The sequence below is a fragment of the Scardinius erythrophthalmus genome (genome assembly GCF_964197995.2).
Source record: "Scardinius erythrophthalmus genome assembly, chromosome: 3".
Lineage (NCBI taxonomy): Eukaryota > Metazoa > Chordata > Actinopteri > Cypriniformes > Leuciscidae > Scardinius > Scardinius erythrophthalmus.
This window is the reverse complement of record NC_138223.1, coordinates 57,791,427-57,807,042: the sequence shown is the minus strand read 5'-3', so window position 1 is coordinate 57,807,042 and position 15,616 is coordinate 57,791,427. Positions and strand designations below refer to the sequence as shown.

Genomic DNA, 15,616 nt, shown 5'->3' with positions numbered 1-15,616 from the left:
GTGCATTATTGTGTGGTTTCTAAATAAGCAAGCTAAATTGCTAAATTGTGCAGCTGCAATACACACACACAATCAAACACATACTGTATGTGGCAAGGTGGTGGAAGGACAAAATATACACTTATGAGAAAGTATAGCAGAATAAAGAGCAGACTACGCCACCCCGTTTCACTGAACAGGGAAATTTCACAAGAACACAGAGGTTCGCTACCACAGAGGACAAGAGACGTGGATCTGAATACAAAAATACTTTTTCACAATAATAATTATTTTAAATATATAAAAAGCTATTGACTCCAGGGGAGACAAGAGTTCTACACCACTTTGGTGTGCATCAAAACAAAAACCAAAGAGAAAAGACACTTTCAGGCTGAGGCTTACCAGTAGGGAGCTAGCTGGACAGTGAGTATCCTAAGACCACACCACACTTCACACAAACACTCTGACTCTCACACTTAAGTGAAAGAAACGCAGGTGCCAACGGCAAAACACTCGGTGAAGGAAACACCACAACCAAAAAGGCACAAACAGCTAGCTTCCCTACACCGGGGGCCTTCAGCTTCTGAAAGAAACACAAAAACACAATATAATTTCACAATTAGCTGCAGGCACATGTATTAACAAATTACAGTATAACAAATTCTAACTATAAAAGAGGCCAACACTTGGCAATTTACTGGCCACAGAAGTTAAACTGGCTAGTGTTTCCCAAGAAGTTCACATCAGATTGCCATTTTGGCATAGGACAAAACAACAAAATAAATCAAATAATACAAATAAACACCCAATTATTCGGGCTTCCACCAAATTAAAACACATCCAAAAGTAATCAGTAAACAAAAATAGAAAAATCAAAACATTAAACAAAACAATTGGTTTTCTCAGGTGCAGGATATTACTGACTTTTCCCTAGTCGCCAGGAAAAACCTGGACCCAAAGAAACACACAAACTGCTGGTGGCGATATAACAACAGGTGGGGCTAATCATATTCATTAACTGGCTCGCGTTTAAGTGACAACGCCGAGACCATGGTTAGCCACTCTACACCTCTACCACCAGCATTAACATAAGCTATAACAATACAGAAGACAAACAAATCACAAGGACATATCAGAAAAATATTTAAAATAAACGGTCACACCGTAGAATAAATGGCAGCAGAACAAACAGTGCAGCCTAACAGCGTTGTCTGGGAAGCATTTGCCCCTAAGTCCACCGAGACGAACTGCTCATGAGCGAATTGATGCACCAGAAGTCGATCGCTAGACCCACAGATAACTCAGTTACTCACAGCTTCGTTCATAAAAGGAAACTCACAAATGTACAGCTGCTCCATCCGATCATACACATGAGCTGTGGTGAAAGACAGCCTGCACCAAAAAGCAAGGTCACACCAGTCCCAGCCATAACCTGGCTCCCACAGAGCTGCGAGCGCACCCAAACAGAGGCGATCGTAACAATGACGCATACCCAGGTGGCCTGAACTCCACCTTAAATAGGCCAGGGACGGCCGCCAATAGGCGCTCACGCCCATCAATTAGATGACAACACTTACTAGGGCGGGATCTAACCCCGCCCTGCCACATGTATATATAAACAAATCTACATTGACACATTGTGTTTGTTGCATGAGTTTATTGAAGTTTATTGTTGATTCGTTTCAGTTTAAATTTAAAGAAGTGACCCAAAACAAAGCAGAAAATAATTGATGCGCGTGCACAAAACATCAGCCACATACAATATTCTTACATGATTTACTAAGTTACACAGTTAACGGAGACAAGGAAACCCTTTAACCTTAATTTATTTTCTTTCTGAGAAACACTGTAATGTTTCTTCAAATGTCTAAGACACACGTCTGATCTTCATCCTGATGGTTTTCATACCGACAGCGTAATTCTTCCAGGTGTACCAAACATCTCCAATGGCAAAAATGGTGGGATCTTCCCCCCATAAATACACACCGTTGGGGTTTGCTTGTGACAGGTTGCATACCAAAATGCCCCGAGATACAGTTTGGCACAGTTATTTTCATAAGTGTCTTGGTCTTTGTCAAGGAACATCATTGAGGACATCAGGTGCACATTTACTCAACTGAGTGTGATTTTATTTTTAATTTTTTTAATGTAAATGAAAGTGTCCTACCTGCTCCTCCATCCCTGAACCCTGAAACATGCAGTTTATACCCGTCAGTTTCACAATCCAAAGAGAAGGACGAGTACAGAGCCGAACCCTTCCTTCCTGGGAAGTCCTCCAGATCCACTCTCAGCGAGTAGTTTCTGTTACGTGTCAGCTGGTACATGTTCTCCAGCCCTGTTCTCACACACACACACACACACATGAAGAACATGTTCAACCAAAGACATGATCATCCACACAAACGGACACACGCTGTGAGATCTTACCCAGCCAGTATTCGCTCTCCACATTCCCGAATCCTCGCTTGTACTGATTCCACGGCTGATAGAAATTCACACTGCCGTCCATTCTCCTCTGAATCACCTGTGATGGGTTTATATAGAATATATGATTCATAATGTATGTTCTGATGTGTGTTTGATGATCTAAAGTCACGTTCGTACCGTCCATCCTCCGTTGTCTTCATCTTTCCCATCTGAGACCATGTCACAGTAAACCCAGACAGGAACGTCTCCTGCTGGATAGATGGAGTAAATCCCACTGAGCTTTTGTCCTGCTTTATAAAGGTCAGAACAGTCGGCCGGCATGTCTCCATCCTGACTGCACCCGCTCACCAGAACAACAGAGAGAATAACCGCCAGGAACACCATCAACTACACGAGACAGAGAGAAAGAGATGAACATCACACTGAAAACCCTCTCTAGAAATGTAGACTTATTGATGAACTTACTGCCATCTTCTCGGACTCTCCTCAGTAGATCACTGCAGAGGTCTGATTTATCTAGACAAAAATAATAAAAACATTTTTATATTATGTCCGTTTTCTTGTATAAAGTTGTATAAATGTCTGAAAGAATAAAACAGTAACTCACCGTTTGTATTGTTCAGTCTGACACAAACACTCTTTATATATCTGTCAGATTCTCAGACTCCTCCTCTGTGTCTTTAGATTTTGTAGCCTGATATGTTGCCAAATAAATTTATAATACTGAGTGTTACAGGGATAGATTGGTCAGTTTTAGTTAAATATAATAAAATATAATCTGCATATAGAGATATCTTATGCACAGTGTTTGTAATACATACCCCTGGCTGAGACATACATCATCCCTACTCCTTATAACTTCAGCAAGGGGTTCAATTGCTAGATTAAACAGTAAAGGGGAGAGAGGAGAACCCTGGCGACAGCCTCTTTTTAATATTATTTGTTCAGACATAAAATGATTTGTACAGATCTTTGCTAAGGGATTATTGTACAAGTTTTTGATCAACAAAATAAATGTATTACTTAGATTTAATTTTTTTTAATGCAGCAAATACAAATTTCCATTCTATCCTATCAAATGCCTTTTCGGCGTCAAGGGATACTATTAATGTTTTCAATTATTCAATTTTGAGTAATCAATTATATTTAAGAGTCTACGAATATTATCCGAACCATATATGAAACCTGTCTGATCTGTATGAATAAGGTAGGGAAGAATTTTTTTTCTTTCTTTTTCCCATTTTTTCTGGCAAGAAGTTTAGATATAATTTTAAAATCGACTGGAAGTAGCGAGATTGGACGATGATATGACATACATTCTGTTGCATCTTTATCCTTCTTGTGAATTAAAGTTATAATGGTAGTCTTCATTGTTTCAGGGAGGTTCCCGTTCTTAAAAAAAATCATTCACCATTGGCATGAAAAGGGGTTCAATTTGAGGCCAAAATGCCTTATAGAATTCCACAGGGAATCCATCTAATCCAGGAGTTTTTCCTGACGCCAAGGACCTGATAGCTTGTTGTACCTCTTTTTCCTCCTCCGCCAATGATGGTAGATAGATATAGAGTCCAAATTTTTTGGTATATTTGAATCAGAGGGGTTGTCAGAGTGATAAAGCTTATTATAAAATTCAACGAAGGCTTGATTTATTAGTTTTGCATCATAAGTCAATTGGCCATTAGAGTTACGAATCACTTTAATTGTATTTTCTTCACGCTCCTTCTTCAGTTGATGAGCTAATAATCTGCTAGGTTTGTTATCAAATTCAAAATACTTCTTCTTCGTGAAAGACAGCAATTTCTTGGTTTGTTCAGTCTGAAAAATATTTAATTGATTTCTAATTTCATGTAATTTTTTTGAGTTCTCCTCTGAAGGATGCTGTTTATGAAGTTGTTCAAATTTAGAGAGTTCTGACATTAGCCATCCCACATAACAGCTGGTGTAACATTAGAGGCAGCATTATCAATTATAGAATATTTAAACCATTCTTTAATATTTTTACATGCATCATTATCATTGAGTAATGAGGAATTAAACCTCCAGTGTTTGTGCTGAGATAAACCTTGACCTATGGAAAGATTAAGATAGACTGGTGCGTGATCTGATATAAGGATTGATCCATAGTACATACATTTACAAAGGGAATATATTCTTGCGGCAAAAGAAACATATCTATGCGTGAATATGATTTATGTCTTGATGAATAAAATGTATAATCTTTGATTCCGGGGTTTAATTCTCTCCATATATCAACTAAACCTACTTCACTGGAGGCCAGTTAGGGCTTTAGATGAATTGTGATTACGTCACTTCTTCTTGAGTCTCTCCATTGTCTGACTCCAGTTTGAACAAAAAAAAATTCAAGTTTTTAAAAAATTTCAGTGCTTGTCTGTGTGAGGTAAAATTACACAAGCTGTTGTAGCTCCGCCCTCTGTGCTGGGAGCAGCAGCTCATTTACATTTAAAGGGACAGACACAATGCAATGCAGTGCATTTTTGCACAATTTTAACATGCTATATAAAAATATCTGTGGAGTCAGTGTTTCCATATTCCCATGGGCCACGCCCCCTTGCCCCAGGTGTTTAAACCTCCCGTAAGTATTATAATATGAAAGGCTCCAATTTAGAGCGGCAAAGCGATTAAGCGCTTCGCATTGAAAAGTTCAAAGCACAAAGCAAAGAGATATTTGATGCTTAGTGTATTATATCTATGCAACAGTTTATTGAGCCTTTTCTTTTAACAGTTTTAAATTTCAGTTACTGTGCACATGAAGAACAATTCATAGTGCTCTCTACTCCAGTGCTGTACTCTAACAGACACCTGGGATAAAGGAATATGATTTAGAAAGCGCAATAAAGTCATTTTATGCAAACCATAGACCTTTATCTACAAATAAAGTATAATAATGGGAACATTGATCTTGGAGAGAGTGTTATCGTGTTACTGTCGTGAACCAAACACGACGCGCTGTTTGAATGCTGAATGGAGAATGACTGAGGAGAGATGAGTTTCCATTAACTTTAACTTTAACGACTTAAATATTCATTTTTACCTCACATTATGCTATCGAATGATTTTAGAAGTCTTGGAATATAGTGCAAGAAAACTTTATGGTGCTTTACAATGTTTTTTATGCCTTTAGTGGGGCTTAACAATAACACAATATCGGACCTCACTGAGAAGCTGCAGCCGTGGCGGGATGATTTTTGGTGTGGCGGACCACCACGGCAGAATTAGCCTAATGTAGCGGAAACACTGGGGGTATTTTGAGCTAAATCTTCACACACACACACTCTGGGGACATCAGAAACTTATTTTACATCTTGTGAAAAGGGCATTATACCACCTCTTTAATTCTTGGCACATAGCGTGTGTTAATGAAAGCTGCCTGTTTATTTTTGTCATTTATTAAATTGTTGTTTAATCTGAGTTCAATGATCATGAAACATCTATAAATCGTTGCGTCACTCGCATCTTCAACTGACCTTTTATCAGTAAGAGCATCTGGCATTTCAGTCACTCTTGCACTGCACAATGTTGAAATACTAACTGGTGATAAGTTACATGGTTGGCAGAATACACTAAAAATAATTTAGTTCTTTTGTCAATATCACAATAGTAAATATTTGTGCGACACACCAAAATAAATGCCTAAAAAATGCCAACAGTTCGACTTGTCTAAAATGTACATCTATTGCATTTTTTTATTGGAGATTTTTCAGTGGAGAAATTATGCTGATCAGTTTCAATAATTACAATTATTGCAATTATTTCACATGGCCATAACAAACTACATTGACACATTATGCATTCATTACAGGGGTTTACTCAAGTTTATTGTTGATTTGTTTCAACTGTACATTTAAAGTGACCCAAAAACAAAAAAGAAGAAAATAACTGATGAGATTACACAGAACATCAGCCATAAATATTCTTACATGATTTACTAAGTTGCACAGTTAATGGAGAAAAGGAAACCCTTTGACCTTTTAAGAACTGATTTTCCTGCTAAAACAAAAGCTGAGATAAAATTCACCCTGCAATAAAGCAATAAAACGCACCCTGGACAGATCGCAAAGAAAGAGCACAGGACATTGTCCTGTCCAAACTTATCTCCTTGTTTATACCAAAAGTTCACTAAGAATGTCTATATATCACATATGATGTATCTTGTGAATCTATTGTTTTTCCTTTTCATGTTTGGTTTCATTTTAAATGTCTCAGTGCGATTGGTAAAATGGTCTTAATTTCATTGCATTCATTGGTATAATGAGAAAGATTGAGAACTTAGGAGAATCCTGTTCTCCTCTCTGAGTGATGTCTCTTCAAGATATCTCCCGAAACCAGGTGCTCCCCCCTGGGGTACATGAATTGACCAAAAACAACTCTAAAAAATATTGGTATAACCCTTTTGTTCTGGTCTGGGTATTTAAGGGTAGGTGACAGAGCAGTCGGGGGAATCTGTAACCAGGGAAAACCCCACACAGTGCTGTGTCAGTGTTTTCCCAAGTATTATATTTGGAAAACGCTCACACACTACTGTGTGTCTCTGTCAGGAATGCATTGCTTACTTTTAGAGTCATCGTTGAGTAAATGATGTCATGTATTTATTATTTCTGAATTGGCTTTAATCATTTACTTCTGTAATTGGCAGGATACTTTTTTACCTGACAAATAAATGTTACATCTTGATTTATTCTGAAGTTTTCTGAAACCATTATTTTAGTAGATTATGAGGAGGCTGGTGCTCCCGCAGGCTGGTGCTCCAGGATAGGTCAAATACGGTCAAATATTTGGTCTATATATATACAGTACCAGTCAAAAGTTTGGAAACGTTACTATTTTTAATGTTTTTGAAAGAAGTCTCTTATGCTCATCAAGCCTGCAGTTAAAAAAACAAAAAACTAAAAAAACCAGTAATATTATGAAATATTATTACAATTTAAAATAATGGTTCTCTTTTTTAATATACTTTAAAATGTAATTTATTTTTGTGATGCAAAGCTGAATTTTCATCAGCAAGTACTCCAGTCTTTGGTGTCTTATGATCCTTCAGAAATCATTCTAATATGATGATTTGATACTCAGTTATTATCAATGATGGAAACACTTGTGCTGTTTAATATATTTTTTTGGAATACTTTTTTCAGGATTCATTGATGAGTAAAACGTTAACAGCATTTATTCATAAAAACAGCATTTATTCAAAATAAAAACATTTCTAACACTATAAATCGTTACCATCACCTTTTATCAATTTAACGCATTCTTGTTGAATTAAAGTACTAATTTCTTAAAAAAAAAAATAGTTATTGTTCCCAAACTTTTGAACGGTAGTGTATATTGTTACAAAAGATTTCTATTCTAAATAAATACAGTTCTTTTTAACTTTCTATTCATCAAATAATCCTGAAAAAAGTATCTCAGGTTATAAAAAAATATTAAGCAGCACAACTGTTTCCAACATTGATCATAAATCAGCATATTAGAATGATTTCTGAAGGATCATAAGACACCAAAGACTGGAGTACTTGCTGATGAAAATTCAGCTTTGCATCACAAAAATAAATTGCATTTTAAAGTATATTAAAAAAGAGAACCATTATTTTAAATTGTAATAATATTTCATAATATTACTGGGGTTTTTTTTGTTTTTGTTTTTTTAACTGCAGGCTTGATGAGCATAAGAGACTTCTTTCAAAAACATTAAAAATAGTACTGTTTCCAAACTTTTGACTGGTACTGTATATTTATATTTGGTCATATAAATAGGTCAAATAAGGCGCATATAAAATCTTTTAATTTCTGTCTATCACTGATTTAGCAAGTTGTATGGAAATGGTTAAATAAACTACACTTTTTTGTATGTGTGAGCAGAAGGCAACCGACTTACCGAGGTATTAGCAAACCCTGCATCCACTGACAAAAGTCAGAACTGACAAGTTTGTGTCCGTGAGATCCACGTAAACCAGGGGCGTGTGACTCTGTGCGGCATCGGGTCCCTTAATGAAAGAATAATTGAAATTGATACTCAGATCTAAATTAAATCATAATCAATATTTATGATTATTTTCTAATAAGAAACACAATCTAAATTTGATTATCATTTGAAATTAGAGTCAGATTAAGCGCTGGGCTAAAGTAATATTGAAAATTCTAATAAATTAAGTAAACTTCACTGGAGCGCTGAGAAGACATACACACATTATCCCATCGCCCAGGCCGTTGGACTCCGTCTTTACAACCTTCATTTATTTTCTTTCTGAGAATCCCTGTAATGTTTCTTCATATGTCTAAGACACAGGTCTGATCTTCATCCTGATGGTTTTCAGACCAACAGCGAGATTCCTCTTCCAGGTGTACCAAACATTTCCAATGGCGTAATGAGTGGGATCTTCTCCCCATAAATACACACCGTTGGGGTTTGTACTGTGACAGGCTCTGTACCAAAATCCCCCGAGAAACCGTTTGGCACAGTTAGTATCTGAAGCGTCTTGGTCTTTGTCAAAGGTGGAGAACTTCTGTCCATCATAGCCAGATAAAAAGTCGGCTGCAGAGAAGAGCATCATTAAATATATTATCATCATATTTAGGTAAAGAATACTTCAGTGAAATTCCCAAAACTTTTGAAAGTACATGAACATGTGTACTCGAGTGTTAAAGTATGAAAGTGTCCTACCTGCTCCTTGAACCCTGAAAATTGCAGTTTATACCCGTCAGATTCAGGACCCACAGAGAAGGACGAGTACAGAGCAAAACCCTTCCTTCCAGTGAAGTCCTCCAGATCCACTCTCAGCATGTACTTTCTGTTACGTGTCAGCTGGTACATGTTCTCCAGCCCTGTTCACACACACACACACACACACACACACACACACACACACACACAGACACACACACACACACACACACACACACACACACACACACACACACACACACACACACACACACACACACACACACACACACACACACACACACACACACACACACACACACACAAATATAAGTAATAAACACTGCGCCAGTCTGCCATTGCTCCACCGCCCAGGCCCCCCAATTGCCATTGCTTTTTAATTTTATCATTTATCACATTTGTCATGTTATTCCCTTGCCCTTATGTGATCCTATCATGTGCCTCCTTGTTTCATGTGTTATGTTTTCATTGTTTGATTATTCACAGGTGTTAGTCATTAGTCCTTGTTTGTGTGTATGTATATATATATATACAAGCTCAGTCAGGTTGAGATCTGGACTTCAGATAGAGGCATCCAAGCATTCACAGTACATTTCTGAAGAAATAAGAATTTCTTCTTATTGTATGTGGCTGTGCTCTTGATGGGTTTTGGACTTGGATGTGTTCTAGTGAAAAGCTAAAGAGATTACAGATCACATGACCTCCAACTTTGCGTGTGAATGTTTCAGAACAGATATTATTCTTTCATTTGGTTTTTTTATTTTTGGTCTCAGCAACAACACACATTTACCCACTTTATTTTCAGAGAAAAACACAATTTTTCGTTTACAACAGTACATATATGTAAACAAATGAATGTTTTGTACACACAAATACAGTGTTGTGAAATTTCAGCCTATGTACACATCAAACATCAGATCTACTGTACATCAAACCATTGAGGATGTTCACCTGTAGATTTTCCTTTGAACACGTCATGCATTTTGAAAGAAAAGCACAACATGTTTGTTAATGTTTGTTAAGATTAATTTCCTCAAAGACACAAAAGCCGGCCGAGGAAAAACACAGACTTTGTTTAAGAACATGTAGAACGATGTCATGTTAACTTTAATGTTGTAACTAAAATATTTTGTTTATAAACTACAGAGTATAAGCTAGTGAAGCCTAATATAATATCAGCATTCATGCATATTGATGTCTCTTATCTTTTAAAATAGATTTTTTGGCAAATAATTAAGTAATTAAAAAACTTAATTACAAAAAAGTAATTTTCTGTAATGTGCATATTTCCTTTGTGATCACAAAATGGGTAAATAATGACAGCGCTCACTTTGCATTAAGTGAAAATAGCAACAGATTCTATCTAAACTATGTAAAATTAGCAGTAGCTGCTTTCTTTGCAATAAGTAAATAGTAGTTAGATGCTATACATAGTGCGAATAGAGGCAGATGCACCTCAGTATTGTAAAACAGTATGCAATAATAATATATTGAGTGTAAATTATTATATTTATTAAAATTATTAAATGGATGCCACCTTATTGGGACATTAAAGATATATTAATACATTACGTTAATCATTCAGAGTCTTGAAAAACAAGTGACTAGTATCGAGCTGTACAGTCGCTCCAGTCCAGCGGGAGGCGGAAATGCGTCATCATGTGTTGCTGTGTGAAACCACGAACGAGTGTAGTTGCAACCTGGTCTCATAGGATTCCGTGAAATGTCCACGGGCCCTTAACTCAAAATCCGTGGAGCCATCACGGAATCGCCCCAAATTCCGTGATGCGGCCACGGATATTACTCCAGCGCAAGTCAATGACACTGACCTTCCGTGGTCAACACACGGATACCCGTTTCAATGACGGAGTACAGATCTCACTCAATGGACGTGCTTTCTCATTTGGAAACGCAACATTTGAAGTATTTGTTACTTTTCCAACATCAAATGCCATAATGACGTTAACCTGACTGTTATTGTAGCTATTGCATTGTCCTGTCATCATAAAATTTCGGTTTGTTTCAGTTAGCCTAACCAAAGTCCCGTGATGGCACCACGGACCTCAACAACCTGACCTCACTCACTGGACGTTGTAATGTTGCTGGCTTGTTTAGGAACTTATAAGCTTTAGGTCGACTGTGTTGCAATGGCATGTAATTAACTTGACATTTTGTCTCGTCCTGTCATCATAAAATCCAGTTTGATGGCGTTTTACACCTATTGCTCGCTTGGCTATAGTGTATAGTCAGATCTAAAATCTGTGGTAGGAGCACGGAGTGAGTCTGTGGTGAGACCACGGATAACTCCAACGCGCAAGTCAATGACACTCATCTTCCGTGGTCCACACACGGATACCCGTTTCAATGACAGAGAACAGATCTCACTCAATGGACGTGCTTTCTCATTTGGAAACACAACATTTTAAGTATTTTTTTTTTCCAACACTAAATACCATAAAGACTTTAACCTCTCTGTTATTGTAGCTGTTGCATTGTCCTGCCATCATAAAAATTCAGTTTGATTCTGTTAGCCTAACTGAAGTCCCGTGATGGCACCACGGACCTCAACAACCTGACCTCACTCACTGGATGTTGTAATGTTGCTGGCTTGTTTAGACACTTGAAAGCTTTATGTCGACTGTGTTGCAATTTTGTCTTGTCCTATCCAGTTTGATGGCGTTTTACACCTATTGCTTGCTTGGCTATAGTCAGATCTAAAATCTGTGATAGGAGCACGGATTGAGTCTGTGGTGAGACCACGGATAACTCCAACGTACGGTCACGTAATTTAATCTATTGATTCGTGCCACGGACACGTTTATTTCGTTATTTTTCGTCTTTCGTGATCACAGCTCGATTATTTCTGCCTGTCGGCTGCAGCAGAGAAGCTGTTTAATCAACATTTATTCACGAGATCTTATCTTATCGTGGTTTATGTATTTTTTTAATGTTATTATTTTGGTCTTATTGCCAGGGAAGCTGGATTGCTTTGCTGTTTATTGATATTTTTTAAAATTATATTTTAGGAAATCGCGCTGAAGAAGTCTCGTTCCGAACACATCGCGATATTTGGCATCAGTTCACGTGTGTCAGCTGTTGGTAAGTAGCCTAGTAAATAAATACCTAAATACGCTGTCCTAATAATGTGTGATATAATGTATTTTCTGTTTGTCGATATTAATCTGCCATTATATCTGCCATTTCCACGGAGACTTAATTTGCGTTTCATTGCTTTCTAATTCAAAATAGGGTGATTACACGTGACACTGCCTGTCACGTGACGTGCTATAGGCCTAGATATTCATATCAGATTAAAAATAGTACAATTAGTTCCAAAGTTGTATTTGTAGTAGAAGCACAGTAAAAACAACACTTACCATGCTTTTACCACAGTAACATTAGTTTTACTGTGATAAGTGTAGTAAAAAGACAGTAATCACAAAACTTACCATGCTTTTACCACACTATTGGTAGTTTTAATGTGATACTTATTGTAAATGCACAGTAACCACAACACTTACCATGCTTTTACCACAGTAACCCTAGTTTTACTGTGATAGGGCGTGGTAAAAGGACAGTAAGCACAAAATTTACCATGCTTTAAACCTCAGTAACCTTAATTTTACTGTGATTGGTGTAGTAAAGGACAGTAATCACAAAATTTACCATGCTTTAAACCTCAGTAACCTTAGTTTTACTGTGATTGGTGTAATAAAGGACAGTAATCACAAAATTTACCATGCTTTTACCTCTGTATTGATAGTTTTAAAGTGATATTTGTTGTAAATGCATATTAACCACAACACTTGCCATGCTTTTAATGCTTTATAATGTAACATCCAATATTTGTAAGGTAAATCAGTACTTTTTCCTTTAAATAATCCTATATATTGTACATAATGATATTTTCTTTTCTCTTTTTTCAGCTGAAAAGACCAAAGGGGCCTTTCGGACTCAGTCAGCCCATTATTGTTTGAGGAGAAGTAAACGGAGGAGACGGACAGCTGCAAAGGCAAATATTCGCAATGGTATGTGTTGGTTTTAACCCTAAATCAAACATTTTATCAAGCATTTGTTGTTTCTTAAAACTTTTCTCACAAAACCCATAGCCCAATCAGTACAAACATAGTCTGAAAGACTTAATAATTCACAAGATTTAACAGGTTGTCAAATTCGTACGATACTCGTACATATTTGTATACTCATACACAATCCTGCAGCTTTTACTCCTAGTGCTGTCATTGGCTACTGCCTCAATTCCTGTACATATTTATCGCGATATTTGTAAATCAGTTGCGCCACTTCTTGGAAAATTGTCGGATGTCACACACACTGTCAGAAAGTTTATATTAATTGCAAATTGGTCCCCGTCTGTTTATGTTCCAGTGATACATGATGTCTCTCCACACCTCATAACCTACCTCTGTTTGCAAGAGTGGAAAAGCTTATGTGACTTGTCACATGACATCAGATACTCGATTATTTTGTCATAATCAGATCAGTAACACTGCTGATAACTGTCCCGTTTGCATGTAAATCATTTTCATATGATTATTGCTTGCTATTAAAGAAATACTTTTATTCATAGAAATGACCACATATCAGTGAACTTATTACATAAAAATGCTTTTAACATTTAATTATGCAACACTCTTTACAGAAAACATATCCCACGGTTATGGATAAACTCACAACGTCATCATCAAGTCCTGTGCTGGGCACATTGGGCAACAAGTGTCCTCCAGCGTATTCGATCCGTGGCCAAGTTCTTCACATCTTCCCATGGGACACTGACATTCTTCACATCTTCCCATGGGACACTGACATTCTTCAGATCTTCCCATGGGACACTGACATTCTTCAGATCTTCGTGAAACATCTGTCTCCGTATCTTCCTTGGTCTTTCCTGTCTCCTGCATCCTCCTGGTGGTGTCCTGTCCACTTCATCACTGTGTTTGGGTGTTGTTGTTTGGGCATGCGTAGGATGTGTCCAGCGAGGTGCACCCTTTGCTCTGTCACAGTTTCTGAAAGTCTTCATGTGGAGTCCCACTCCTCCTCAGGATCTCTTTGATATATGCAGAACCAATATTGAATATAGTGATTTATCTTTTTCCATATTGTTAAAGCATTTTGTTTTCTCTTTTCAGCTTCATAAACTGTACTTGATTGCTGCCTAATGCCTTTATAAAAAAGGGTCAGTGCTCATCAGGTGTTTTGCTAAAGGACATATTCATTGCATAGTTACAATAAAAGTGACCAATAATCACAAGGATATAGAATGAAAGTTGAGAATGTAAAATGTTGTGCTTATGTTTTTGCCTATTTGTTCTTTAAAGCGACGAAACAAATTTTCACATAACAAAGTTGAATCTCATCTTTTGGTTTGTAAATATATAACTTCATCATAGCAATTTTTTTTAACGTTAATGTATGTGTCACTATAATAGATTGCCCCTGTATCTGGATATTTTTAATTAACTGATTTTTATACTGTTGTGCAGTAGTTTTGGTGCTACATTTGTCTTTAAACAGTTTGACATTAAATATTGGAATAAGCTTTCAAAATTGTGTCCATTCATTGTGCTTTTGTTACATTTATTTGAATATAATTGATATATCTTTGACTATACATACACTGTAAATGTTAGAAGCACTTTAGTACATGTAATTATCTTTAATTAAAATACTGCAAAACTACTCCTGCTGTAGGACATTGCTTAGAAAAAGTTTCTCTTTCAAATGTATTTATGCATCAGTCTAATAAAATAAACAAATTTGTGTCATTGATCACGTGAACTCGTTTTTGGATGGTAACCACACAAAGGAGTCTTTTGTTTTTAAATATGAGTTTTATAATTTAATTAGAAATAATACATGTTTAACAGCCTAAATATTCAATATTTAAGGTATCTATCCCTGCAGCCGGAACCAGAAGAGATCTGTCATCATTTACCATAAATGGGCATGTAAGTGTGACGCATCTGTTCAGCTGGGTTTTTATTGGCTGTGACTTTATCGCAGAACTCGCTGTGATTGGACAATCGTTTAACTCATATAAAACGGCGCTTCATGTGACAAAGTATGGTTTGGTATTATTATTACATTAGTTATACATTAAGCTAACTATAAAGTGTCTCTATAATGTGAGAAATTACTCCTTTACCGAGATCCTAACCCTAACCCTAAGCATGTCTGCACATTTCAATGAACTACAGAACAATGCTTCCTGTTCCACTGATAGAATGACAGAGATATGTGGGTAATGTAGTTTAAAACGTTTAGTAATAAAACAATAAATGTTAAATAAATCATATATTTAATGGACAACTGGATATCTAAATCTGTTCATTGTGCTAACCTTTATGACATATATGAGGGACAGGCTGAAATTTGATATTTTACTGTGAGCACTTTAAAAATAACTTTATGCCAGCTTTACATATATATCTGAAAACTGTGGCCAACATTATTTATTATACATAGCATAAGCAGTCGTCCTGCCGATTTTCT

General features: G+C 36.7%; 1 protein-coding gene and 1 pseudogene across 2 annotated transcripts; one reads left to right on the top strand and one right to left on the bottom strand.

The window, feature by feature from the left end:
* Positions 1-1,846: 1,846 nt before the first annotated feature.
* LOC308687535 (microfibril-associated glycoprotein 4-like) lies at positions 1,847-2,790 on the bottom strand (annotated as a pseudogene). The gene is made up of 3 exons: positions 2,584-2,790; positions 2,407-2,503; positions 1,847-2,314 (listed from the first exon to the last, which is right to left on the bottom strand). The product of its transcript is annotated as a microfibril-associated glycoprotein 4-like (transcript).
* A 7,987-nt stretch (positions 2,791-10,777) lies between these two features.
* Positions 10,778-14,892, top strand: LOC308687544 (uncharacterized protein). The gene is made up of 4 exons (XM_081360143.1): positions 10,778-11,029; positions 12,133-12,205; positions 13,033-13,134; positions 13,767-14,892. The coding sequence occupies exons 1-4, from the start codon at positions 10,892-10,894 to the stop codon at positions 13,790-13,792; spliced, it is 339 nt and encodes a 112-aa protein (XP_081216269.1). The 5' UTR covers positions 10,778-10,891; the 3' UTR covers positions 13,793-14,892.
* The last annotated feature ends 724 nt before the right edge of the window (positions 14,893-15,616 follow it).

Coding starts and splice junctions, on each gene's coding strand:
- LOC308687544 (XM_081360143.1), top strand. CDS start 10,892: ATGCGGCCACGGATATTACTCCAGCGCAAGTCAATGACACTGACCTTC. Junction 12,206..13,032: donor TTCACGTGTGTCAGCTGTTG/GTAAGTAGCCTA, acceptor CTCTTTTTTCAG/CTGAAAAGACCAAAGGGGCC. Junction 13,135..13,766: donor AAAGGCAAATATTCGCAATG/GTATGTGTTGGT, acceptor CACTCTTTACAG/AAAACATATCCCACGGTTAT.